The sequence below is a fragment of the Myotis daubentonii genome, chromosome 15 (genome assembly GCF_963259705.1).
Source record: "Myotis daubentonii chromosome 15, mMyoDau2.1, whole genome shotgun sequence".
Lineage (NCBI taxonomy): Eukaryota > Metazoa > Chordata > Mammalia > Chiroptera > Vespertilionidae > Myotis > Myotis daubentonii.
In genome coordinates, this window is record NC_081854.1 from 15,531,224 (window position 1) to 15,557,861 (window position 26,638).

General features: G+C 44.3%; 1 protein-coding gene across 1 annotated transcript; it reads left to right on the plus strand.

Moving 5' to 3' along the window:
- On the plus strand, nucleotides 1-26,638 carry LOC132217318 (carcinoembryonic antigen-related cell adhesion molecule 3-like). Its single transcript, XM_059667411.1, has 7 exons — nucleotides 1-49; nucleotides 3,632-3,805; nucleotides 5,020-5,265; nucleotides 23,099-23,452; nucleotides 24,703-24,973; nucleotides 25,309-25,436; nucleotides 26,595-26,638. The coding sequence occupies exons 1-7, from the start codon at nucleotides 1-3 to the stop codon at nucleotides 26,636-26,638; spliced, it is 1,266 nt and encodes a 421-aa protein (XP_059523394.1).

The window sequence follows — 26,638 nt, forward strand, 5'->3', positions numbered from 1 at the left end:
ATGCCTGCGCTGTCCCACCTGCTCTTTCCAGAAACTGTGATTGAAAAAGGTGCTGTGCAAGGAACTTGATAAGCCCAGGGGACCACATGACAGGCCTGACAAGCTCAGTGACACACAGTGTGGTCTGATCACAAATGCCTCACTGGGCAGGTGATGGCAGGTAGTCAGGTCACAGGCCCACATCTTCCTTAGCAAATGTCAGACTTTACCTCAAGTGAGCCCTTTCCCTGTTCTTATGCATCATGGATAACATTCCTTTGATATCACATACCTCTAGCAAATTTTCTTGCTAGACCCATTGAAGAGCCTGTGTACCAGAATACAAGACCACAGAGCGCTCATGTTGCCTGGTTATCTGCACAGCCTCTGTACTTGCTGTAAATGTTAACTATCCTGGACCCTCCAAAGTAAAAATTATATGTGTTTCTCCATTTTGCTTTTTATTTATTTCTAAAGATCTCACTGCTATACTTGCCCTCACTTTCCCATAGATTTCATGCAACCTTTTTCATCTTCTTTGATTTTAATGTATAAAATAAGCTACAAAACTGCTGTTCTTCTCAGTATTTGAGAACTTGCTTACAGTCATATAACATCAATTCACCTGAAATACTCATAAAAATCCTCCACAGGTGCCGAAACCGGTTTGGCTCAGTGGATAGGGCATCGCCCTGCGGACTGAGGGGTCCTAGGTTTGTTTCGGGTCAAGGGCATGTACTGGGTTGCGGGCACATCCCCAGTGGGAGATGTGCAGGAGGCGGCTGATCGATGTTTCTCTCTCATCGATGTTTCTAACTCTCTATCTCTCTCCCTTCCTCTCTGTAAAAAATCAATAAAATATATTTTTAAAAAAATCCTCCACAGGTTTGGACATTTCTGACCTTGACAGAGTCTAGGAGCAGCTGCTTTTTTAGGGATCTTAATGCTGCTCCCCAACTCATAACTGGAATCATACATGTGTAAGGCGAAGTGACCTCAAAACAGTCACCCAGGCAGAGAACAGAGGCTGCCCGAACAGTCAGGGAGGACAGGGAGAGGGTCAACCAACAAAGAGAGGGAGCATCTCCTTGAAAACTTTCCCCAAGGAACACGGAACCCACAGCCACCTGGGCTCCCACCACAGTCCTTGCTTCACACCTTACCCTTCACACCTGGAAACTGCAGATCCTTCTGAGACACGTGGTGATGTGGTCTCTGTCTCTGGAAACAACGGCCAGGCTGGTGACAACCTGAGATAGAGGGAACATCTCCTCTGCTGTCATCACCCAGCTTGACGGCATCTCACCCCCAGTCACCACTGTGGCCTTCCTGCTGGGACGAAATCCCAACTTCCTAGGGGATTTAAAAACACAGAAAAGACCCGGTGCCCAGCTTTGTTTCTGTGTCACCACCAGAAAAAATCTGCAGTTTGGGGCCTGTTGGGTTCTCTGTGTGGTGCTTATGGACACAAGACCAAGCTGTAGCAGGGGCCAATGCTGGAGTGAGAGGGTCATCCTCTCAGGAGGCCATGTGCCTCCATCAGCCTTGCTGTTGCAAGTGGGATCCACAGGCCAGTAAGATCCACCTCACCTGAGAGCTTGTTAGATGCAAAGTCTCTGATTCACTGCACACCTGCCGAGGCCGAATCTGCATTTTTAAAAAATATTTTCTTGACTGATTTTTTTACAGAGAGGAAGGGAGACAGATTGAGAGTTAGAAACATCAATGAGGGAGAAACACTGATCAGCTGCCTCCTGCACACTCCCCACTGGGGATGTGCCCACAACCAAGGTACATGCCCTTGACCAGAATCAAACCTGTGACCCTTGAGTCCGCAGGCCAACGATCTATTCCCTGAGCCAAATCGATTAGGGCTAGAACCTGCATTTTAACAAGATAGGGAGACCCTCCCCGTGCACAGGAGAGGGGCAGGGCCCCCCACCCTCACATCATAGGGTCTCATCCTGGCATCCATGTTGCTGGGCAGCTGCTGAAGCAACCTTTCAAAAATGTCATCTGTGCATCCCAATCCTTTCAAAGTTTCACAGGAAATCCAATGCAGAGCCAGGGCATCCCTGCGACAATTTTCCTGAGGTGGCTACAGACCTCTTGCACTGATGGGAAAACTCAAATGTGCACTGACTGGGAGCTGTAAAAAATGACCAGGGACTGGAGGCCGCAGGCCAGTGCTTTCTGGGCACCTGTCTGTACATGTGTAAGTTTGTGTTTGTATGTGTGTGTGTTGTCAGAGGCTTCAGGAGTTTCCAGGGAATCAAAATACAGAGTAAAGGTAAACTGAAAAGGGCAACAGGGTTGCAAAAAATGAGGGGAGGAAGAGGGAGGTTCCTGGGCCCTGACCCCTCCCTGGCCCACATGACCAGGGAGGTTATCTTGTCCCAGCAGGAGGCTCAGCACACAGGAGGAGGGACAGCATATCCCAACTGTCTGGACAGAGGTGTCTGGGAGCCTTACTGGACCTCGCGCTCTTCTCTCAGAGAAAGGGATGGAGCAGGCAGCAGTCCCCATGGAGTTCCCTGCAGCTTCTGCCCACAGAGGACGTGTCCCCTGGCTGGGGCTCCTTCTGACCGGTAATGAGGGGACGGTCCCTGGGAATGGAAGGGAAGTTGGGAGACGGGGACTGGCCAAGATCTCTTGGGGATGACAGCACTCTGTGAGGGAAGAAAAGGCTTCCCTTGGACCTGAGTGAAAGGACAGGGGTGCAGAGTCAGATGAGAGAGGGTGCTCAGCAACAGGAATATCTCATCATGAGGAAGTGGTGAGTGGTAAGAGGCAGGAAAACCTCAATTGCAGTTCATTTGCTAAGTTATTCATCCCTGAGTATTAAATTTTGACACCTGACCACAGTCATGATAATTTATTTCAGGTGATACCAGAATCATTTTAACCAGGGGTGCTAAACATTGTCCCCACCACCAGCTACAAATGTGGGAAAATACAACATGGGACGTGGACAATCTGGGGACACTCATTCATTCACCCACAGGTTTTTGCCGCCTATTCCAGGCACTGGAGGCACAAGATCACAAAATCCCCTGCCCACATGCAGCTCACATTATATGGGGAGAAAGGAAACAAGAAGAGATCTACTTGTGACATCATGCACCCACAAGTGCCCTGAAGGTCACAGAGTAGGGACAGGTCAGAGAGTGAAGATAGAGGGTCTTTAGAGGACGTGGTCAGGGAAGGTCTTCCAAGAAGGCCACCGAGTGTCAACAGGGATCTGAGGGAAGTAAGCTGGACAGCCACACAGACAGTTGGGAAATAGAATTGAAAACAAGAAGCATAGGTTCTGAGGTGCTGAAGCCATGGTGGCCATGTTGCTGACCTTGACCAAGGAGATGCACACACGAACTCACATGAAGACTAATGCTGAGAGATGAAGGGAAATGCCTCATCTCTCCATCCCAATACAAAGATCAAAATACTGATCAAAGTCTCTCTTCCCTTCTAGCCTTCCTCTTACCCTTGTGGATCCCGCCCACCACTGCACGATTTGCTATTGTCTCGACCATAGCTATTGAAGGGCAGGATGTGATTCTACGTCTCCGCAATACGCCTCCCAATGTTACAGGGTTTATGTGGTACAGGGGCCTAGAGATGAAGTCCCATAATTTCATTGCGTCTCTTTCAGGGTATTACAGTGTATATCTAACAGGTACTGAATACAGTGGTCGAGCGGAAATAAACCTTGATGGATCCCTGATCATAAGAAATGTCACTGTTTGGGACCGAGGAGTCTACATGGTAGTAGCCATACTTCCAAATTCACGAAAAGAATTAGGATTTGGACCACTAAATGTATACCGTGAGTGATTGCTCTCTTACTCTAGGTGTCAGGTGGGGTGAATTCTACTTCACACACAGGACTGCCAGCCCTGGACTCTCATCCATCCCCCTCTTCATCGTGTCCAAAGCTGGGATTGGGAATTTAGTGCAGGAAACACATAGTGGAGACAAACATCATAAGGTCAGAGTTTCCTTCCCAGATTCCAGCCCCACAGACATTCACTGCAGAGGGAAGGAGCAATTTAATGGGAGTGAGTCAGCAGAGGGAGACCAGTCTTAGTCCAGGTCCCTGGGCCCCTTTCCCTAATCATTTCCCTGAGATAGAACATGCAGGGCTCTGTAAGGACCTGTCCTGAGGTGCTCTCTGGGTTCTTCATAGAGAAACTCAGCTTGGGCAGCCACTCTCCAGGCCCCTGTCACAATGTCCTAACTGCACAGTCCCTGGGGACCCTGTGTCAGGTTGTGTTTTACCTTCTGTTAAGGGTTGAGTTAAGGCAACAGTTTCCCATGTGCCAGAGTCACAGGCTCTTGAGCTGGTCACCATTTGGGCTGAACCCTCCTTCCCCTGAGACTGTGTGGAGAGCACAACTGGACTAGCTCCCCACATTATTACCTGACTGTTCTACAAAACTTAGGAGAGTCCAGAGAAACATCAGTGCCCAAGAAAAGAGCAGGAGAAAAGATGCTCCTGGCAACTGCTCATCTACCAGGGATAAAGCCAGGGGGTTCTCTCTTGAAGTCCATCAGTAACACATGCCTCTGATTTGAGCAGTTTTCCTTTCCAATATTTATTTCAAGTACTGTGAATATTTTATGATTAATACATTGTCAGCCTGGCAGTCAAATATTCGTTTTTCATCACTGAGACGTAGGTGAGGCACAGGTAGATACAGTTCCTAAGCAGAATCACAAAGACCATGAGAAATTCATCGGAGTCACTTGAGGTCTATTTGCAGCCATAGCCCCATCTTTTCCTCCAATCCTAGTGGCTTATTACATGTCTTTGGATTCCCTAGGTCAATCATTGGTTGATATCCTTCTTTCTTAGGGATCTTTAGCTCAGAGCAGTAGATTTGGTCTGGGGAGTGATGGCACATTTAGAATTAATTAATTTTAAATGTGGAACCAAATTACCTCAGAACCATCAGTGTCAGGGCTGATATTTTGAGGAAAGAGCATGGCCCCAGGTCTCAAGCCCACACTCAATCAAACTCTCCCTCTATTTCTTCACAGGGCAAGTAAGGGTGCCCACACTCTTAGCCAGCAACACCACAGTCACAGAGAATGAGGATGCTGTTGTCATGACTTGCCACACATATGCGAGCTCCACCAATTGGTTATTCAATTCTACGAGTCTGCGGCTCAGGGAGAGAATGAAGCTAACAAAGGACCGCAGAACCCTCCTCATAGACCCTGTCAGGAGAGAGGATGCAGGGAGCTACCAGTGTAAAGTCTCCAACTACTTCAGCTCTGCTGAAAGTGCGCCTGTAGAGTTAAATGTCAAGTACTAGTGATCTTCCTCCCTTACCCTATGTTATTAAAAAACAAAAATTAAAATTAAAATGCACCTATTAGATTTCTTGTGGTGGAGGAAATTGCTTAGAAGACTTGCTTTGAATCAATAAATACTAAAACAATCTGAGCTGGCATTGTCATAATTGTTGATATAATGTAACATTCCGCATTGGACCCCATCTCTGGTTGGTACCATTGGAGCATCTCCACAATGGAGGGGACACCATGTGCTTCACAGGAGGGGCAGTCATTGTGTGATTACCCTCGGGAGTAATCTGACAGGAACATGACCTCTCTCCCGTTTCCAGGGAGGCCTGTGGAGGGTGCCTGGACACTGGTGATGATGGGAATAGACAAGAAAACACCTATGTGCTATGCAACAGTGACTTTGTCTCCCTGTTTGATTGTCTCAAAAAATTACTAATGCCTTCTGGAGTATTCTTTTGTTTATAGCAATAGACTTATTTGCATGAATTCAGTAGCACTCTCTCATCTTTGTTAATAGAATAGAATTGGGAATGTTATTAATGCAACGTGGCTTAGAAAATGTCCTCGTTCAAACTGATGCCCACAGAATTATAAATGACCTCACGTTTTATGGAGCTATTTTTGACCGGGTGAAGACTCATAATCTGTTTGAGAGGAAGGCATCACCCAAACCTAGAGACTGCAGGTGAAGTGTGAGGGTGAGGCTGTCTAATCTCAAGAGGCTGTTAAATCCTCTATCTGAGGTTTCATAGGAAAACCAGCATCAGAGCAAACTATAAGGTGAATGTCATTCCTCTGCACTTAGGTCATTAATCAGGGCAAATTGAATGACACCAGGCATATATGTGATAGGAACAAAATACTCTTATTCCTTGGAGGTGACGATTGATCAAAGGGAAGGTGGCTGTAGAGAGAAATGTAATGTCTGCATGGAAAACTCCAGAAGCACAGCCTTCTGGGAGATCAGATGCCATCTCCGTTCAGTCTCTCAACTATTTGGCATATATTTATAAATGTCTGGGAACTTGCACTTCTTTATAAATTGCAGGAACTGATGGCAATGCAAACTGGGACCTGGCTGAAAGGTTTTAGTTGTGTTTGCCTAAACTGTGCAGAAAGTAGCTGTGTTATAAACAAGAGGCCTAGTTATTCCCTCAGAGTCTTTAATTTTTCTTTCTCACTGGGACTCTTATCTCTATTTTTTTAGAGCATTTCCTTTAAAAACGTAACTGCAATTTGTAATTGCAGATTCTTCCTATCATTTCAAAATATACCTAAGTCTGCTTAAAAGCTTCTTGTCTCCCAGCTGGAGTGGTTCAGTGGTTGTGCATGAACCCAAGAACCAGGAGGTGATGGTTTAATTGCCAGTCAAGGCACATGACTGGGTTTCAGGCTTGATCCACAGTAGGGGTGGGCAGGAAGCAGACAATCAATGATTCTCTTCATCATTGATGTTTCTATTTCTCTACCCTTCTTCCTTCCTCTCTCTGAAATCAAGAAAAGTCTATTTTTAAAAAACACAACTTATTGCCAGTGATATGATTAATTGAAAATCCTCCTAGAGGGTTTGAGTGCATTCTGCTAAAATTTAATTCTCCTGTTTTCTTTGTTTCAGTCTCTGAGGAAGGGTAGGAGCTTAACTTGGGTGGGGACATTTAAAACCAAGATGTAAAAAATCCTGCTTACCCTTACCAGTGTGGCCAAGTTGGTTGGCACTTTCTCCCAAACACTTAAAGTTTGCATGTTCAATCCTTGGTCAAGGCATTTTGGAGGCAACTAATTATTTTCTCTCGCCTCTCTCTCTCTCATCATTAAAAACTTATACATGAGCGAGGTTTAAATGTAACAATAATGAAAACCGTCCTGTTAAGATTTAATGAGATTTACTTTGCTTATGTGTCAAAACAATTAGCAAACACAGATGCCTATGATTCCTTCTCCTGTTCTTAAAATCTCTGCAGCCTTTTATTTCAAAGGTGTTGAGGTCAGTCTCACTGCCCCGCTGAGTGACCATCAAAAGTGTTCTCATTCTATATTCATTTTCACTGCACCTTTGAAGAACAATATCACAGAGAATTAAACAAATATTCAGTGATTAAAGAACAACTCCAGTAAACATGCACGTCCCTGTGATGTCAGCCACCTGCAGGCCTACACTGGACGACCCTGTTTCCAGCCCTCCATGACCCAGAGCTCAGGCCAGACATCAGGGTCCTTATTCTTTGTCTCTTTTTTTGTACTTGCTTTGCAAACTCAATATGCCTGGCCTTAGAGAGTCAACAGGCTGAACCTGGGAAATGGAAATAAATCCCTCCTCTGGTTGTGTTTTGTTTCCTGCTCACTGTGGCCTCTAGGGTATTTGGTGGAATATTTTGGAGAGGTGGCCATAGTTGGATTGTGGATAAGCAGAAGGGAGCATAGGAAGGGGTCTTGGAAGGTTGGAGTTCGTTCAGAGTCAGGATGGGATATTGGAAAGCTTGGGAGGTTTAGGGGTGAGAGGCTTTTTATGAATTCAAAGGCATCTAGGGGTGTAATGTAGGAAGGCTCTCTATGCGTGAGTGTAGGTTGGGCTGAGGAACTCTAGAGGGGTTGACCTACCTGTTGAGAAAGCAGCCACTGGAAATAGTGCAGTGGTATTGGGGTGCCATTCCCCCATATCTAGATGGATGTGAGGGGTGAGAAACAGGGTTCAGAGAGAGAATAAGGTCTTGAAGGCTTAGATTGGTGCCCTGACATTGGGACAAGTGGGGCACCAGATGTACAGGCTGACAGGATAGATGGTACAGAAAACTGGGGACAAGAAAGATTAGGAGAAAGAATTCAGATTGGTGGTTTTGAGGGTTAGGGGCTGAGGAATGTGAGCAACCTCTCATTGGGAACAGAGTTTTATTTGGGGGATGAAAATGTTTTAGTACTAGGTAACATGGTGGCTGAACAACATTGTGGCTATACTGGCAGTGAAATGTTCACTTTAAAAGGATTAATATCTTGTTATAAGAATTTCACCTCATAAAAATTATTATGCTTACTGAAAGAAGCCATACCAAAAGGAGAGCATATGATATAATTCCATGAATATAACATTCTAGAGATTGCAAAATATTCTATCAAGAAAGACAGGATGAGTGATTGCCTGATGACTCTGTGCTGGGGTGCAGAGAGAAGGACTACAAAGGCACATGAGAAACTTCTGCATGACAGGGAGTGTGTATTTACTTATATGTGTTTTATCGCCTGTCACCTATACCACAGTCAAGCTGTAATCAAGGCTTGATGTCATGAATTGCTTGTGTAGTTTGGGAGGGAAGAACTCCTTTATTCTGTTATTTTTGTTCCCAGGAGGGCAGACCCTGGATGTGCAATAATGACAACAGCTGGTCTTTCTCGAGCACACATTGTGTACTGGGCCATTCAGGTCTATTAGCTCATTTAATCACCCAAATGAGTCAGTTTAATTCATTTACTTCCCTCGACTTTCCCACCTCTTGGCCTTTGCATCTGTGGTGCCTTCTGCCTGTACCTCTTACTCCTGCCCCTCCATCAGCTCTAGGTTAGCCGGGGCCCTTTCTCTATTAAATGCCACTCTTCAGGAAAGTCTCCCTGGTACATCAGTCTAGGTCAGAATCTCAGTTAGGTGAGGTAATGACGCTCCATATTTGACCCTTTTAAACCATGATCACATGTGTAACTTCTTTACTCACTTATTAAAGCGCAACCTACTGATCACCATCTGCTGACACTGTTCTAAGGACTGGGGATGCAGGTGTGAGACAGAACCGACAAAATCCCAGTCCTCATGGACATGGCCTGCTGGTGGGGGAGGCATCCAGTAACCCACACAGCAGCAACAGTAATAATGTGATAGTACGTTAGAGTGAAATAAGGATGTGTGGGGTGTTTTTATTTCTTTCCATTTAAAATGTTTGGACAGCCAAAAGGAGGCAAGCTGGTAGGAACAGACAGAGCTGGAGATGAGAGGAGATGGAATCAGAGAGAGTAGCCATAGCCAGAAATCTGGTTTCCCTCTGAGTGACCTGAGGAGCCTGTAGAGGGCTCAGAGCCCCAGTGAGCATGAGTGATCTGTGTTTAGTGAAGGCCTCCAAAATTTAGCCTTTCTGAAGATCCTATTTGGGATATTGATTTCAAGCTTTCAAGAAACAAATCTCAGAAAGAACTTATGACCACTCCCCACCCTCAACCACTCACCCCATTCCTGCTGTAGATTCAGATAAAAAAAAAAAATACTTGTTCAAGAAAGAATCAGGATGTTCACGTTAGCCTACATTTCTCAGCACCTGTGGGGCTGCTGGGTGGACGGCAGGGAGCCAAGTGAGGAGGCAAGTGCAGTCATTCAGGTGACAGGTGAGGGTGGTCAGACAAGCATGTGAAGAAGAGGTCAGTTTTTTTTATTTGTTGAAAGCATGGATTCAAGAGGATTTGCTGAAAGATTGGATGTGGGGTGTGGGAGACAGAGAAAGAGATTCAGGCAAATTCTTGAGGAGCACATTGAGGTCAGAATTTTGGTGGGGATCAAGGATCTTAGGGCATCTTGAAGTGCCTTTCAGATATTAATTTTCAAATAAAGAGTTGGACCTCAGCAATAATGTTCAGTTTGTCTCCCTCATCCACTCTCGTGCCTCTATGGTAGTGGTTCTCAACCCGGGGGAGAGACCCCTTTAGGGGTGAAAGGACCCTTTCACAGGGGTCACCTAAGACCATCGGAAAACACATATTTCCCATGGTCATAGGCACCGAGACACCAGTCCTCTATCCGTCTGAAGGTAGGTCTGCCCACATGCAGATATGCCCATATATGAGTACCGGGCGTGAAGACATCATTGAGCCAACCGCATCACATACACCTGGTACAAATACAGGTATATGTGACAGGGTTGGCACCATAATGTACTTATGCAGACCAGCTACACATGTGTCGAGAGCAGCTACTGTGTAGAAAGCAGTAGGATTGGATGTAAAACGACACTTCATGAATTATGATTACTGGGTAAATGTAAAATCATGTACTGTAAAATCATCAACTACTGCAAAGAAAGATCTGCACCATGGGAACTTAATCTGGATGCTGATCTTTCTTTTTATATTCAGCTGTGGTTAATGTGAATACTGCCACCTTGTGATAGTAACAGGTATGTAAATAAAAAAACAACACAGGGAATGGTAAATCATAGGAAACTTTAATGCACTGTATTGACTGAACTATGCCATGTATCATCTTTTGTATTATTAATGCCATCATTATATATTATTTTCATTAGCAAACCTTCCCATGACAATGGTTCGTGTAGAGAAGAATGTTAAGAAAAAAAAATATAGTGAGGATTTTTTACAGTATGGTTTTACCTCAGTAATTGCAGCAGGAATTGAGAAACTGTGATGTGTAATTTACTGTGAAGTTCTGTCAGCTGAATCTATGAATCCAATGAAACTAAAACACCATTTTGAAAGCAAGCATCCGAGCTTTGCCAGCAAGGATACCAACTATTTTAGAAGCAAAGCTGATGGACTCAAGAAAGACAGACTTGACACTGGTGGCAATTACCACAAACAAAACTTAGCAGCCATTGAAGCTTCATATTTGATGGCACTCAGAATCACCAGAGCTATGAAACCTCACACCATTACTGAGGATTTACTGTTGCCAGTGGCCAAAGCCATTGTTCGAGTTATGATCAGAGATGAATTTTTTACGAAATTGAGTGCAATTTCCTTATCTAACGAAACTGTCCGCAGAAGAATAGATGACATGTCTGCTGATATTCTTGATCTGGCAATCCTGTAAATTAAATCTGCTCCATTTCCAATATTTAGTATCCAGCTTGATGAGTCTACAGACGTTGCAAACTGTTCAGTTACTGGTTTACGTGAGGTATATTAATGATGGCGACTTTAAAGATGAGTTTCTTTTTTTCAAACCTCTTGAAATGACAACTACTGCACGTGATGTATTTGACCCAGTTGGTTCATTTCTGAAAGACCATAAAAGCTCTTGGGAAAAGGTTTGTGGTGTTTGCAAAATGGTGTTCCAGCTATACTAGGATGTCGATCTGCATTTCAACATTTGGTACGGAATGAGTCACCAAAACTCATCGGAACTCACGGTATGATTCATCGGCAAATATTAGCAACAAAGACACTGCCACAAGAATTACAAGAAGTAATGAAAAGCGTCATAAGTTGTGTCAATTTTGTAAAGGCGAGCACTTTAAATAGTCGAGTGTTTTCGCAGCCGTACAACCAGTTGGATGCGCCAAACAATGCTCTGCTATTTCACACTGAAGTGAGATGGTTGTCGAAAGGAAGTTTTTTAATCAGAAACCAAGACCGCAGTTCAAAGCACTTTTCAGTGATAAAAGTGAACTGCAGAAAATGGCGTGCTTGGTTGACATCTTTGCCATCTTGAAACGAGTTAAATTTATCACTGTAAGGACCAAAAGCAACATGCCTCTACTTGTCTGAAAAGTTCTGAACACTCCAAATGAAACTTCAGCTTTGGCAAAATAAATTGGATGAAAATAAAATTTACATGTTGCCTACCTTATCTGCTTTCTTTGAGGAATATGACATTGAACCACACAAAAGGATTACGATGATAATTTCTGTGAAAGAACCCTTGCATATGTTTGCAGACGAAATTTCATCATACATTCCAAATCTACCTGACACCCCATTTGTGCTTGCCAGAAGCCCATTCACAGTCAAAGTTGAAGATGTTCCTGATACAGCACAAGAGGAGTTCATTGAATTTATGAACAATAATGCAGCAAGGACTGATTTCTCTACAATGCCAGTTACAAAATTCTGGATCAAGTGTTTGCAGTCATATCCTCCTCTGTCTGAGATTGTTGCGCCTTTTCTTCCATTTCCAGCAACATATCTTTATGAAACAGGGTTTTCCAGCTTGTTGGTTATCAAGTCTAAATACAGAAGTAGACTTGTTGTGGAAGATGATCTTTGTTTTGCTCTTGCAAAGACTGTCTGAAGAATTTCTGATAGAGAGAAAAAAAACTGCGGAGGTTTAGAGGGACTTGTTGGTACCTTGTCCTGGAGCAGATAAGGGCGAGCAGCTGAAATGGGTAACATACAGCCCGAATAAGCAGAGGAGATTCAGCTTAGAGACAGTCTGCAGCCAGGAAAGACAGAGAACTCCTAGAAAAATGGAACGGTTACAGTTTGAGGCTGAAACCTCTCCGGGTGCACAGGCTCAGCCATGGAGACTGCACCTTCTTGAGTGGCTGATTTTATTCCTTTAATTACTACATTTTTATTTTTAACCAGTATTATTACTGCTACCATTTTACCATTTTTTATAGTGTTATTTTATTTTCTCTTTATTTTATTTTGGGACTAGTGTTCTCCATTCTGTTTTCATCGTTCATTTAGCATCATTTTTCTTTACCTCAATTTTGCCTCTGTGCTAAAACCCTCTTCCCCACTTTTTTCCTTTTGCTCTCCTGTTTCTCTTACCTTAGTCCTGCTTTAGATTTTCCCTATTCCTTTTACCACCTGTCTAAATTTCACCCTACTTATATATCCTATTTCCTATCACCTGCTCTAAATCCTTATACACCTCTCCCTTATCTTTCTTCACAATCCAAATTTATTTTCTTCTTTTCTCTATTGTTTTGTTATTGTTTGCTTGATTGTTGAGTATATTGGGGTTTTTTTAAGGATTGTTTGTGAGGTTGTTCTGCATTTTCTTGTTAGTTTTCTGTTTCTCACCTCCACCCCCCAACCCCATTCCCCGGTTACTTTTCTGCTTCTGGTTTCCCTTGCCTCGCTTGATATTATTGGTTGTTTGTAGTTTGTATTCATCTCCAGGGATCCGTTGCTGGAAATTATTGGGATTAGTGGCAGTTCTATGGGGGTTTTCTCCTCATATGAATAGTCTCCTCCCCTCTTCTACTTCATTCTCTTTTCTCTCTTATTTTTTTTCCTTTTGTTTTCTCTTCTATCTTTTTCGCTTCTTTCTTCCTTATCCTGCAACTCTCTTAGCTCGGGTGCCCACCTTTATTTGGAGTTATTAATACTGTAAATAAATTTGTGTTCAGTGCCTGGTACGTTGTGCCTTGTTCTGTTATATTTTATGCCTTTAAATCAACACAGCGGATCCAAGAAACAGCAGCCTCCTGATAACCACACGCTCTCTCTGAGGAATAGTTGCTGTGTGTGAAGCCTCCCTCAACCAGCCAGAAGAGCCACCACAGCTGTGAACAGCGCCTATCAGAGAACTTGCTAACAATGGAGGAACAGTGGCTACCACAACCGCCCAAGGAGCAACCACAGCCCGTGAAGGCACTGCCACCCAGGGAGCAGACACCGAAGGACTCAATATCTATATTTGTCGGTGAGATCAAACATGGGTAGACAAAGAAACCCCCAAAGGAAAGAAAAAAAGGACTCTCCAGAAAAGCACCTAAGTGATACAGAGGCATGCAACATGACAGAAAAAGGATTCAGAATAAGGGTCCTAGAGTGCATAAACCAGATGGAGGAAAAAATCAACAACATATACAAGAAGCAAGAAGAAACAGATGAAAAAATCAACAACTTAAGTAAGACCCAAGAAGAAATGAAGAGCGATATAGCTGCAATAAAAAACACCATTGAAAGTATCAACAGTAGAGTAGGAGTAGCGGAGGACCGGATTAGTGAATTTTCAAACGCTTTTAATCTCCCTTGGCCTAAAGCCCTCCTTATGGTTCTTCTCAACCTGGAATCTACTTTTTTGGTAAACACATAGCTTTTCTCTTCATTAAGTAAACACCCATGTACCTAGATGAAGGGACATATGAATCAACCTTATGAAAAAGGAGACATTCTGCATCATTATTAAGAACTTATTAACCAGCTTATAGGGACAGATAAATTAGTGACATTTACTTACAGGTGTGCTCTCAGCGCATGAAGAATTCAAAGACCGTGACTTATTTTGTCAACTGGAAAAGACATCAATGAAAGACTCCCCAACATTGTTTGAAGGGACTTTATCAGGTGCCCAACCACAAATGGACATCTGCCCTGTCTCTGACACTTGCCTCCACCTATATTGAACAAAGACTTTGAGAGTGAGAGGTCAACGACATCAGAGATAGACAACTATCCCAAGACACCGAGAAGGCTTGTATAACTACAAATTGATTACCTTTACTTGTCTGTGAATACTAGTGCTAATAATAGTTACACTTGTTCTTTGGACTTTTCTCAAACATTGTCTATATAGCCCGATTTTTAATAACGACTAAAGGTGTATATGACAACTTTTGTATTATTAATAATACTTTTTCATGTTTTCTCTTTTTGAGACAGGATAATAAGAAACTAGGAAAATTCCTTGCCAAGTGGAATTAGGCAACTGAGACAGACAGCTGAACAAACTGGCCAAGCAATTTACAAGCAGATGCAGAAGGCCATCAGGGTGGAGTGCTCCGGGTGCCTAGTAATGGGCAAAACTGCCCCCAGGGAGGCCTTCCCTTCCATGTAATATTGCTGATAATGAGGTTTAGACTGCCTTCCCTGGCACTGACCTGTTATTAGAAAACATCTCCCTTAAAAGAGACACCTGGGAAAGCTCATGAAAATTCTATTGAGATCTTCCCCTGAGACCTCCGCTAAATCCTCACCTTTAGAAAGTAAATAAAATCGCTCAAGACAAAGAAGACAGTGTGTGCCCTCCTCGTGGCACCCCCACCCCCCAAATCTCCTTTTTGAGTGAATTTTCTTTCTTTTAATCACTATGTGGTCCCCATGAATCTTGCATCCAGGGGAGCAATGGGCAGCAGCAGCATGTCTGGGACTAGTTCCATCGACGTGTCCCCTAAACTCTTTTACCTGTTAGCTGATAGCAGCCCCACCTAGACTCACTTCATTCCCATGTTGCTAGAGAGCCCAAACAGCCCTGCCTATTCTACTTCTTACTGTCTCTACCCTAAGCCTTTCCTTGTTTCACTGTTCCAAGCTTTAAAAAAAATACTTTCAAAATCACCTGAACTTATGTTGTAAAATCTTTCTTGCACCAAATAAAGAACCCAGACACTGCAGGCCGGCCTTAAGCAAATCAATTCAGGACCTGGCTCCATTTCTGGTAACATTTTGAAATTTAGAAGGGATGCTATTGCAAAGGAAAGGAATGGGTTGTGTGTGTGTGTTTTAAGAGAATTTAAAACTAAGTAGTTTTTCCTAATCAGTAGGTTTTTTGAATAAATATTTTTATTGATATCAGAGTAAGGAAGGGAGAGGGAGATAGAGAAGCATCAATGATGAGAGAGAATCATACATAGTTTGGCTCCCTTGTGCAAGTCCGCTGCGGGGGAAGGAGACGAAAGAATAGCCATGTTCCCTGGCTGGGATTTCAACTGTGACCTCCTGGTTCATGGGTTGGTGCTCTACCACTCATACACACTGGCTGGGCAAGTTGTTTTTTTTTTTTTTTTTTTTTTTTTTTTAAGATTAAAAGCACTTTTATGCTTTTAAAGAAATTTAAATATTTATTGTTTAAAGTATTACATGAGTTTCCTTTTACTCCCATCGCCCCCCCACCCCTGGCCGCTTCCACCCACCAGCACATGCCCTCATCACCTCTACTGTCAGTGTCCATTGGTTATGCTCATACGCATACATACAAGTTCTTTGGTTGATCTCTTACCCTCTCATCCACCGTCATCCGTCATCGTTTGGACAGTCTGTTCAATGCTTCTATGTCTCTGGTTCTATTTTTGTTCATTAGTTTGTTGTTCATTATATTCCACAAATGAGTGAGGTCATGTGATATTTATTTTTCTCTGACTGGCTTATTTCACTGAACACAATGTTCTCAAGTTCCATCCCTGCTGTTGCAAAAGGTAAGAATTCCTTCTTTTTTACAGCAGCATAGTATTCCATCATGTAGATGTACCAATGTTCTCTAATCCACTCGTCTGCTCTTGAGCACTTAGGTCGTTTTCAGATCTTAGCTATTGTAAATTGTGCTGTTATGAATATAGGGTGCATATATATCCTTTATAATAGGTGTTTCTGTTTTCCTGGAATATATTCCTAGAGGTGGAATTACTGGGTCAAATGGAAGTTCCATTTTTAATTTTTTGAGGAACTCCATACTGTTTTCCACAGTGGGTGCACCAGTTTGCATTCCCACCAGCAGTACACGAGGGTTTTTTTCTCCACATCCTTGCCAACACTTGTCATTTGTTGATTAGTGGATGATAGTCATTCTGACAGTGTGAGATGGTACTTCACTGTCATTTTAATTTGCATATCTCGGATGATTACGGACTTGAGCATGTTTTCATAAGTTGGTTATTTTTGAATGACTAAAAAGCGATAAACCAAGAAGATCATGGGAAGATCTAGAAAGTTAGTCGAAAGAAATTTTGAGTAAGATATATTTTTTTTAAGAATGCTATAACGTGATTATGGGAATAAGCTTACACTTCAACATATCAAGGATTACTAAACTATATTAATTAAAATAGAAGCTTTACAAACAAGGCCCTCGATAATAGCTCCTGAGAAATAGGAAATTTACTGATTAAACATTACTGTCTTCCTTGACTTTGGAATGTTTAGATGGTAATTGTAATTTAGAGCATTGTGTTCCTTGAGTCTTGTTTTTGTATATAACTTAAGAATATAATTTCCAATTGCAAAACTAGCAGGAATCAGAACAATAATGAATGGCACTTGAGCATTTCCAATGGGAAACATAGGGACCATAGAAAATGGGAACCCATCTGCTGGTCAGATTATATTAATTGAAGAGTTGTATAGTTTGTCCTCAAACTATGAGTATATGTCATACTAGATGCAAAACACAGAGAAATGAGAAAGAGAGTAAAACTTTGATTATAGGTTAGAAATAATCCAGAGTTATTTTTTTTTAGTGCAGCCCCATTGAACCTTCCTGCCTCCCATGTACCTGCTTTTCACTTTTAAGAAGATTCAGCCTTGACTTCCATCCCATGTTACAGTCTTGAACCATCCCCAATGGTTGGTTGTTCAGCAAGACAAATGCTTGCACTAAGACTTCCTAGGAATGAGCCTTCTTAGCCCTGTGGGAACACATTAGCCAATCAAAATATTCATCATTAATGCATCCTTTATATTGACTTCTGACGAAAATATGAACGTGTTGACAAATGGGCCACATACTCAACCTGAAAAGCTCAGGGGAGGCCTGTGGTGGGATTTACAAACTCAGAGACCTACAGTAACCACATAGGATGGTCTGAAATGAACATCTTCTAAACAAAAGCTAGCCATGGTGGGTAGTCATATGTTAGGCCAATCTCTTCCCTAACAAAGGCCAATCTTCAGTTTAACGGAGCCTCTCTACAATAGCATACCTATGGAATGTTTGTGTAATTTCTTTATTTCCAGACTTCCTACTGCACTGCAGAACCCCTCATTATTATTGTCATCGTGTTGTTAACTGTTAACTATTCTGCACCCACCCATATAAAATTACCATGTGTCTACTTGTTTTACTTTTTATCAAATCTGAGAGATTTCCCCACTTTGCTTTCTCCCACCTTCTAATATTTCACCAATGGATTTCATGTAACCCCTTACTCCTTCTGTTTTGAGTGTAATGTATAATATAAGAAGTAAAACTCCCATTCTCTGAAGCATTTTCTCAGTCCATTGAGTTTTGGCTTTCCAGCAATTCTCATCAGTTTGGCTCAAATGAACTCATGAAAATTATCTACAGATTTAAACACTTCTTACATTGGCAGCCAAAAATTCCTACACATTTTATGTACCCTCATCTCTTCAGGAAAATTCCAGCTTCTAAGCAAGGTTTTGTCTTTATAGTGGCATGCCCTTACCTTCCATCTATCCAGAGGCCTGTCAGGGTTTCTTCATCATCAAAAAAGACACTTTTATCAACCCTTATAAATCAGAAAATTCCAAGTATTTTTGTTGCTAAGTTCTAAGAACCAGGAAATAACAGCAATTATCTTTGTGTGATATCACATAGTGAAACTGAAGATTTTTGAGGGCGGATCACCTGCCTAGAGTCCCACAGTCTGCATGTGGGCTCAGACATGCCATGTATTGACACGTGAAATTTATGTTCCACCCCTTTCCATGTTCCCTCTGATATCAGATATACTGAAAGGTTAAATACTCCATTCCCCCATTTCTTGTGATTGAGAATCTAGATGTGAATTAAACTCAGCCTCTGAGATGCACTTGTGTGTAATTTGGAAGCTGGAAAGGAGATGGGCTCATTATTTCTGTTACTGTGATGACTGATGGGTGGCCTCTGGCAGACACAGCTAATTTTTTGCCTGTGGGAGGTGGCTGTGCCAGCGTGACCTTTAAACCCAACTTCCATTGGCAACTCTTCAACTTCCATTTTTCTAGCCCTTTGATAATTTTACAAGCACCTAATTCTTCCTGTGAAAGACTTTTCTACACAAATGTTTATGGAACATTTATCTTAGAGCCTGTGTCTCCTTACAAGTTTAACTCCATGAGCGCAGGTCCCACGTATTTCCTGCTCTCTGTGGTGTTTCCAGGGCCCAGCCCTGTACACACACATCACAGATACACAGTAAACACTCATTAAGTGGATGAGGGAAGCCATATAATGGAAGCAGTTCATCATGTGTGACACCTGCAGTCAGATCATGTTCCTTTTTCACACGAAGGCCTTGGTGTCAGCCTGGGAGGAGGCCACAGCCACTTTTTACAAGGCGATATCCCAGGGCCAGGTGTTTACACCACTTATAGTCAGGAAGGGGAATAGGAACCTCCTAACAGTAAGGGGCCAGACAGCTCTGATTTCATTGCCAGGAAATCACAGCCCTCCACAACCCTCATTTCTGCAGTGCATGGAAAGCAGGCCATGTTCTTCCTTTTATCACAGATCCCTGACCTTGCAGACATGAATTCTCCATACAAGATAGAGTTTCTACCAAGACAGGAGGGTGCTTACACTTTCCTCAAGGAAATTAGGGGATGAATCCCCATCCCCAAGGTCCCTGTTCGGTATACAGCTGCCTGTGGCCCCTAAGGACATTTCCCCATCCCACGGTGTCCTGGGAAAAAGGGGAACTCCCTCAGCAGGATGGGAAAGGAGGACCCAGGATTTGGGGTTGCTTTCATCTCAAAGGAGCTGAGGGCACCACGGGGAGCTCTCCACCCCTAACAGAGGAACTCACAGAGTCCCCTGGTTGACACTCCATGTGGAGCTGCTCTAGAACCTGGGCCCTTTGGGAGGCCTATTGCAGATGACAGGCAGGGACACAGGGGAATGGATGCAACATCCCAATGCTGTGATGGGAAACACAGAGGGCATTTTCATTATCAACCATCCAGGCCAGCACCCTTTCCCAAAAGAGCGCTCACCAGACCCTGGCTTTGAAAACCTGGAACAGAACATACTCCTGAAACAGCATATCCACCAGAGGGGACAGCTCTCTTGACACTGGACTCATAATACTCTGGACAAAGCCAGTCCTCTCACTGGGCCCAGCCTGCCCTGGGATGCAGTCAGGATGCATGAAACACAGAGGGACCAAGCCCCAGATGGCTGGCTCTTAGTCTAGAGGTCAGAGCTCACCTCTGTCCAGGGCTCACAGTGAGCTCCCACCTTCTGGAGCCTGGTCAGCATTCCTAGTGCTGTACCTGACATTGCCTGCAGGTCTCCTTTTGCCTTCCAGGGGGCGATATTGAGAAGCACCTACAAAACACAGGAAATCCACACCTGAACTGGGCTTTGGCTAAGGAGGTGCAGAAGGAGACCTATTTCCATTCCCTGACTAAAAGATTTTTCTGGTCCCCTCCGTCATGCCTGTCCTGTCCCACCTGCTCTTTCCAGAAACTGTGAATGAAAAAGCAGCTGTGCAAGGAACCTGATAAGCCCAGGGGGCCCCATGGCAGGCCTGACAAGCTCAGGGACGCACAGTGTTGTCTGATCACAAATGCCTAACTGGGCAGGTGATGGCAGGTAGTCATTTCTCCGGCCTACAGCTTCCTTAGCAAATGTCAGACTTTACCTTAAGTGAGCCCTTTCCCTGTTCTTATGCATCATGGATAACATACCTTGACATCACATACCTCCAGCAAATTTTTTTTGCTAGACCCATTGAAGGCACAGCCTGTGGCACCGGAATACAAGACCACAGAGCACTCTCATGTTGCCTGTTTCCCTGCACAGCCTCTGTACTTGCTATAAATGATAACTATCCTGGACACTCCAAAGTAAAAATAATATGTGTTCCTCCATTTTGCTTTTTATTTATTTCTAGAGATGTCCCTACTATCCTTTCCCTCACTTTCCAATCGATTTCATTCAACTTTTTCATCTTCTCCTTTGATTATAATGTAAAAAATAAGCCACAAAAATTCTATTCTTCTTAAGATTTGAGATCTTGATTGCAGTCATATGACATCAATTCAGCTGAAATACTCATAAAAATCCTCCACGGGTTTGGACATTTCCGACCTTGACAGGGTCTAGGGGCAGCTGCTTTTTCAAGGATATTTATGCTGCTCACCAACTCATAACTGGAATTACACATGGGTGAGGTGAGGTGTCCTCAACAAAGTTCCCCAGGCAGAGGACAGAGGCTGCCAGAACAGTCAGGGAGGACATGGAGTGGGTCAACCAACAAGGAGAGGGAGGGTCTCCTTTGTTTGGAAACATTCCCCAAGGTCCACAGAGCCCACAGCCACCTGGGCTCCCACCACAGTTCTTGCTTCACACCTTACCCTTCACACCTCGAAACTGCAGGTCCTTCTGAAACCCTTGGTGATGGGGTCTCTGTCTCTGGAAACAATGGCCAGGCTGGTGACAACATGAGATAGAGGGAGGGTCCCCTCTGCATTCATCACCCAGCTTAATGCCTTCTCACAGCCAGTCACCTCTTTGGCCTTCCTGCTGGGTGGAAATCCCATCTTCCCAGCACATTTGAGAACACACGGAAGACCTAGTGCCCAGCTGTGTTTCTGTGTCACAAACAGAAATAATGCCCAGTTTGGGGCCTGTGGGGTTCTCTGTGCGGTGCTGACAGGCCCAAGGCCAAGATGCAGCAGGGTCCAATGTTGGGGTGAGAGGGTCACCCTCTCTGGGGACACATGCCTCCATTTGCCTCGCTGTTGCAAGTGGGCTCCACAGGCCATTAAGGTCCACCTCCCCTGAGACCTGGTCAGATGCAGTGTCTCTGGTCCACTGTACACCTGGCGAGTCAGAATCTGCATTTTAACAGGATGCGGAGACCCTCCCTGTGCACAGGAGAGGGGCAGGGCCCCCCATCCTCACTTCAAAGGGTCTCATCCTGGCATCCATGTAGATGGGCATCTGCTGAAGTAGCCTTTCTAAAATGTCACCTGGGCATCCTAATCCTTAAAAAGTTTTCACAGCAGATCCAATGCAGAGCCAGGGTGAGATCCTTGTGACAATTTTTTGAGGTGGGCCTAGAATTCTTTTGCTGAAGGAAAATGTCAAACGTGCACTGACAGGGAACTGTGGAGAATGACCAGGAACTGGATGCCTCAGGCCAGTGCTTTTCTGGCCTCGTGTCTGTGCATGTGGAAGTTTGTGTTTGTATGTGTGTGTGTGTGTTGTGAGAGGCTTCAGCAGTTTCCACGGAACCAAAATACAGAGTAAAGGTAAACTGAAAGGGGAAACAGGGTTGGCAAAAATGAGGGGAGGGAGAGGGAGGGTCCTGGGCCCTGACCCAGCCCTGGCCCACATGACCAGGGAGGTTATCTTGCCCCAGCAGGAGGCTCAGCACACAGGAAGGAGGGACAGCACATCCCACCAGTCTGGACAGAGGTGCCTGGGAGCCTTACTGGATATCGAGCTCTTGTCTCATAGGGAGGGACAGAGCAGGCAGCAGTCACCATGGAGTTCCCTGCAACTCCTGCCCAGAGAGGACTTGTCCCCTGGCTGGGGCTCCTACTGTCTGGTAAGGAGGGGACAATCCGTGGGAATGGAAAGGAGGTTGGGAGTCGGAGACTGGCCAAGATCTCCTGGGGAGGACAGCACTCTGGGAGGGGAGGAAGGGCTTCCCTTTGGACCTGAGTGATAGGACAGGGGTGCAGAGTAGGATGATAGGGGGGCTCAGCAGCAGGAAAATCTCATGATGTCAAAGTGGTGAGAGGGCCAGGAAAACCTCAATTGCTGTTCATTTTCTGTTATTCATCACTGAGTATTGAATTTTGACAACTGACCACAGTCATGACAATTTATTTCAGGTGATACCAGAAACATTTTAACCAGGAGTGCTAAACATTGTCCCCACCACCAACTACAAATATGGGAAAATACAACATGGGATGTGGTCAAGCCCGGAACACTCATTCATGCACCCACAGGTGTTTACAGCCTATTGCAGGCACATGGGGCACAAGATCACAAAATCCCTTGCCCACATGCAGCTCACATTATACAGAGAGAAAAGAGATGAGAAGAGATCTATTTGTGATATCAGGTACTCACAAGTGCCCTGAAGGGTACAGAGTGGGGACAGGTCAGAGAGTGAAGATAGAGGGTCTTTAGAGGACGTGGTCAGGGAAGGTCTTCCAAGAAGTCCCCTGAGTGTCAACAGGGATCTGAGGGCAGTGAGGAGGACAGTCACACAGACAGCTGGGAAAGAGTATTCAAACCAAAAAGTATAGGTTCCGAGGTGCTGAAGCCATGGTGGCCATGTTGCTGATCTTGACCAAGGAGATGCACACACGAACTCACACGCAACCAAGGCTGAGAGATGAAGAGAAATGCCTCATCTCTCCATCCCAATACACAGATGAAATACTGACCAATTTCTCTCTTCCCTTCTAGTCTTCCTCTTAACCTTCTGGATCCCGCCCACCACTGCGCGATTTGAGATTGTCATGACCAGTGCTCTTGAAGGGCAAGATGTGATTCTACGTACCAAAAATAGGCCTCTAGCTGTTTCAGGCTTTGTTTGGTACAGGGGAATAGAGATGAACTACTATACTCTTATTGCATCTCTTACATTGCATTCAAGGCGATCTCTAAGAGGGCCCGAATACAGTGGTCGAGAGACAGTAAACCTTGATGGATCCCTGACCATAAGAAAAGTCAATGTGTGGGACCTAGGAATCTACATCGTAGTAGCCGTCCTTCATAATTCACAAAAAGAAATTGGATTTGGACGGCTCAATGTATACCGTGAGTTATTGCTCTCTGACCTCTAGGTTTCAGGTGGGGTGAATTCTACTACACATACAGAACTGCCAGCTTTGGACTCTCCTCCATCCCCCTCTGCATCGTGTCCCAAGCTGGGTTTGGGCATTTAGTGCAGGACACACAGTGGAGACAAACTTCCAAAGGTCAGAGTTCCCTTCCCAGATTTCAGCCCCACAGACATTCACCACAGAGAGAAGGACCAGTTTGATGGGAGTGAGTCAGCAGAGAGAGACCCTTGTCAGTCCAGGTCCCTGGGCCCCTTTCCCTGAACATGTGCCTGAGATAGACCCTGCAGGAATCTTTAAGGACCTGGCCTGAGGGTCTCCCTGGGTTCATCACAGAGAATCCTAGTTTGGGCAGCCCCTCTCCAGGCTCTGTCACAATGTCCTGACTCCAAAGGCCCTGGGGAGCGTGTGTCCGGTTGGGTTTTGCTTCTGGAAAGGGGCTGAGTGAGAACAACAGTTTTCCATATGCCAGATTCACAAGGCTCCTGACCTGGTCTCTAGTTGGGGCTCAACCCTAAGAGCCACGTCTGGGAAGAGATGGAACCTGGTCCTTCACCTGAGACAGTGTGAGGAGAGCACAACTAGACGAGCTTCCCAGATTCTTAGCTGGCTGTTCTGGGAGACTTAGGAGAGTCTCGAGAAAGGTCAGCATCCCAAGGGAGGAGCAGGAGAAAAGATGCTCCTGGCAGCTGCTCATCCACCAGGGAGCAGCCCAGGGGATTCTCTCTTGGAGTCCGTCAATAACAGATGCCTCTTATTTGAGCAGTTTTCCTTCCCAATATTTATGTCAGATACTGTGAGTATTTTTTCATTAGTACATTGTCAGCCTGACAGTCAAATATTCATTTTCCTTCACTGAGGAGAAAGTGAGGCACAGGGGATAGAGTCCCTAAGCAGAAACACGAAGACCATGAGAAATTGATCTGAGTCACTTGAGGTCTATCTGCAGCCATAGCCCCATCTTTTCCTCCAATCCCAGTGGCCTTATTAGATGCCTTTGGATCCCTAGATCAATCATTGGTTCGTTTCCTTCCTTCTTAGGGGTCTTCAGCTCAGAGGGCTAGATTTGGTTTGGGGAGTGATTGCAAATTTAGAATAAATTAATTTTTACTGTGGAACAAAATTACCCTCAGAACTATCAGAGTCAGGGCTAAGATCTTTGAGGAAGGAGCATGCCCCAGGTCTCAAGCTCACACTCAATCATTCTCTCCCTCAATTTCTTCACAGGGCCAGTGAGTGTGCCCATACTCCTAGCCAGCAACACCACAGTCACAGAGAATGAGGATGCTGTGGTCATGTCCTGCTACACAGATGAGAGCTCCACCAACTGGTTATTCAATGCTACGCGTCTGCGGCTCAGGGAGAGGATGAAGCTGTCCCAGGACCACAGAACCCTCACCATAGACCCTGTCAGGAGAGAGGATGCTGGGAACTACCAGTGTAAAGTCTCTAACCCCGTCAGCTCCACTGAAAGTTCACCTGTAGAGTTAGATGTCAAGTACTACTGATCCTCCTCCCCTCCACTATGTTCTTAAACTAAAAAAAAACAAAAGTAAAAATAACAATGCACCTATTAGATTTCTTGTGGTGGTGGAAATTGCTTAGAAGACTTGCTTTGAATCAATAAATACTAAAAAATGTGAGCTGGCATTGTCATTATTGTTGGCATAAGGTAACATTCCACATTGGACCCCATCTCTGGTTGGTCCAAATTTCCACCATCTCCCCAATGGAGGGGACACCATGTGCTTCACAGGAGGGGCAGTCATTGTGTGATGATTGGCACGAGTAAGAGATAAACTCACAGGAATATGAGCTCTTTCCCATTTCCAGGGAGACCTGTGGAGGGTACCTGGACACTTGTGACAATGGGAATAGACAAGAGAACACCTATGTGAGATGCAACAGTGACTTTGATTCCCTGTTTGACTTCTCCCAAAAAATTATTAATGCCTTCTGGAGTATTCTTATGTTTATAGCAATAGACTTATTTGCATAAATTCAGTAGCACTCTGTCCTCTTTGTTGATAGAATAGAATTGGAAACGTAGGTAACGCAACCAAGGCATAGCAAATGTCCTAGTTCAAACTGATGCCCACAGAATTATAAATGACCTCACCTTTATGGAGCTAATTTTGACCTGATGAAGACTTGTAATCTGTTTGAGAGGAGGGCATTACCCAAAGCTAGAGAGACTGCAGGTGAAGTGTGAGGGTGAGGCCGCCTATCCTCAAGGGGCTGTTAAATCTCCCATCTCAGGTTTCATAGAAAATCCTGCATCAGAGCAAACTATATGGTGAACATCAGTTCCTCTGCACTTAGTTCCCTAAGCAGAAACCAGCCATGTTGGAGGATGGAGGATGCTCTTCTTCCTTGGAGATGACATTTGATCAAAGTGAATGTGACTGTAGAGAGAAAAGTCTCCTTGTAAAACTCCAGAAGCACAGCCTTCTGGGAGATCAGATGCCATCTCTGTTCAGTCTCTCAACTATTTTGCATCTATTTATAAATGGCTGGGAACTTGTACTTCTTTATCAATTGCAGGAACTGATGGCGATGCAAACTGTGTGTTGGCTGAGAGGAATTAGTTCTGTTTCCCTCAGCTGTGCAGAAAGCAGTTGTGTTATGAACCAAAGGCGTCATTATTGCCTCAGAGTCTCTAACCTTTTTCCTGACTATAGGCCTCTTACCTCGATTATTTTTTAGAGCATCTCCTTTAGAAATGTAACTGCAATATGTAATTGCAGATTCTTTCTCTGTCCTTTTGAAATTTACCTCTAAGTCTCCTTAAAAGCTTCTTGCTGCCCAGCTGGAGTGGCTCAGTTGTTGAGCATCAAGCCAAGAACCAGGGGATCATGGTTCATTTCCCAGTCAGGGCACAGGCCTGGGTTTCAGGCTTGAAATCTTGTAGGGGTGTGCAGGAAGAAGCCAATCAATGATTCTCTTTCATAATTGATGTTTCTATGTCTCTCCCCTTCTTCCTTCCTCTCTCTGAAACCAATAAAAGCATATTTTTAAAAAACACAACTTCTTTCCAGTGATATGATTCATAGAATATCTGCCTAGAAGGTTTGGGTCCATTCTGTTAAAATTTAATTCTCCTGTTTTCTGTGTTTCAGTCGTTGAGGAAGAGTGGGAGCTTAACCTGGATGGGGACATTTAA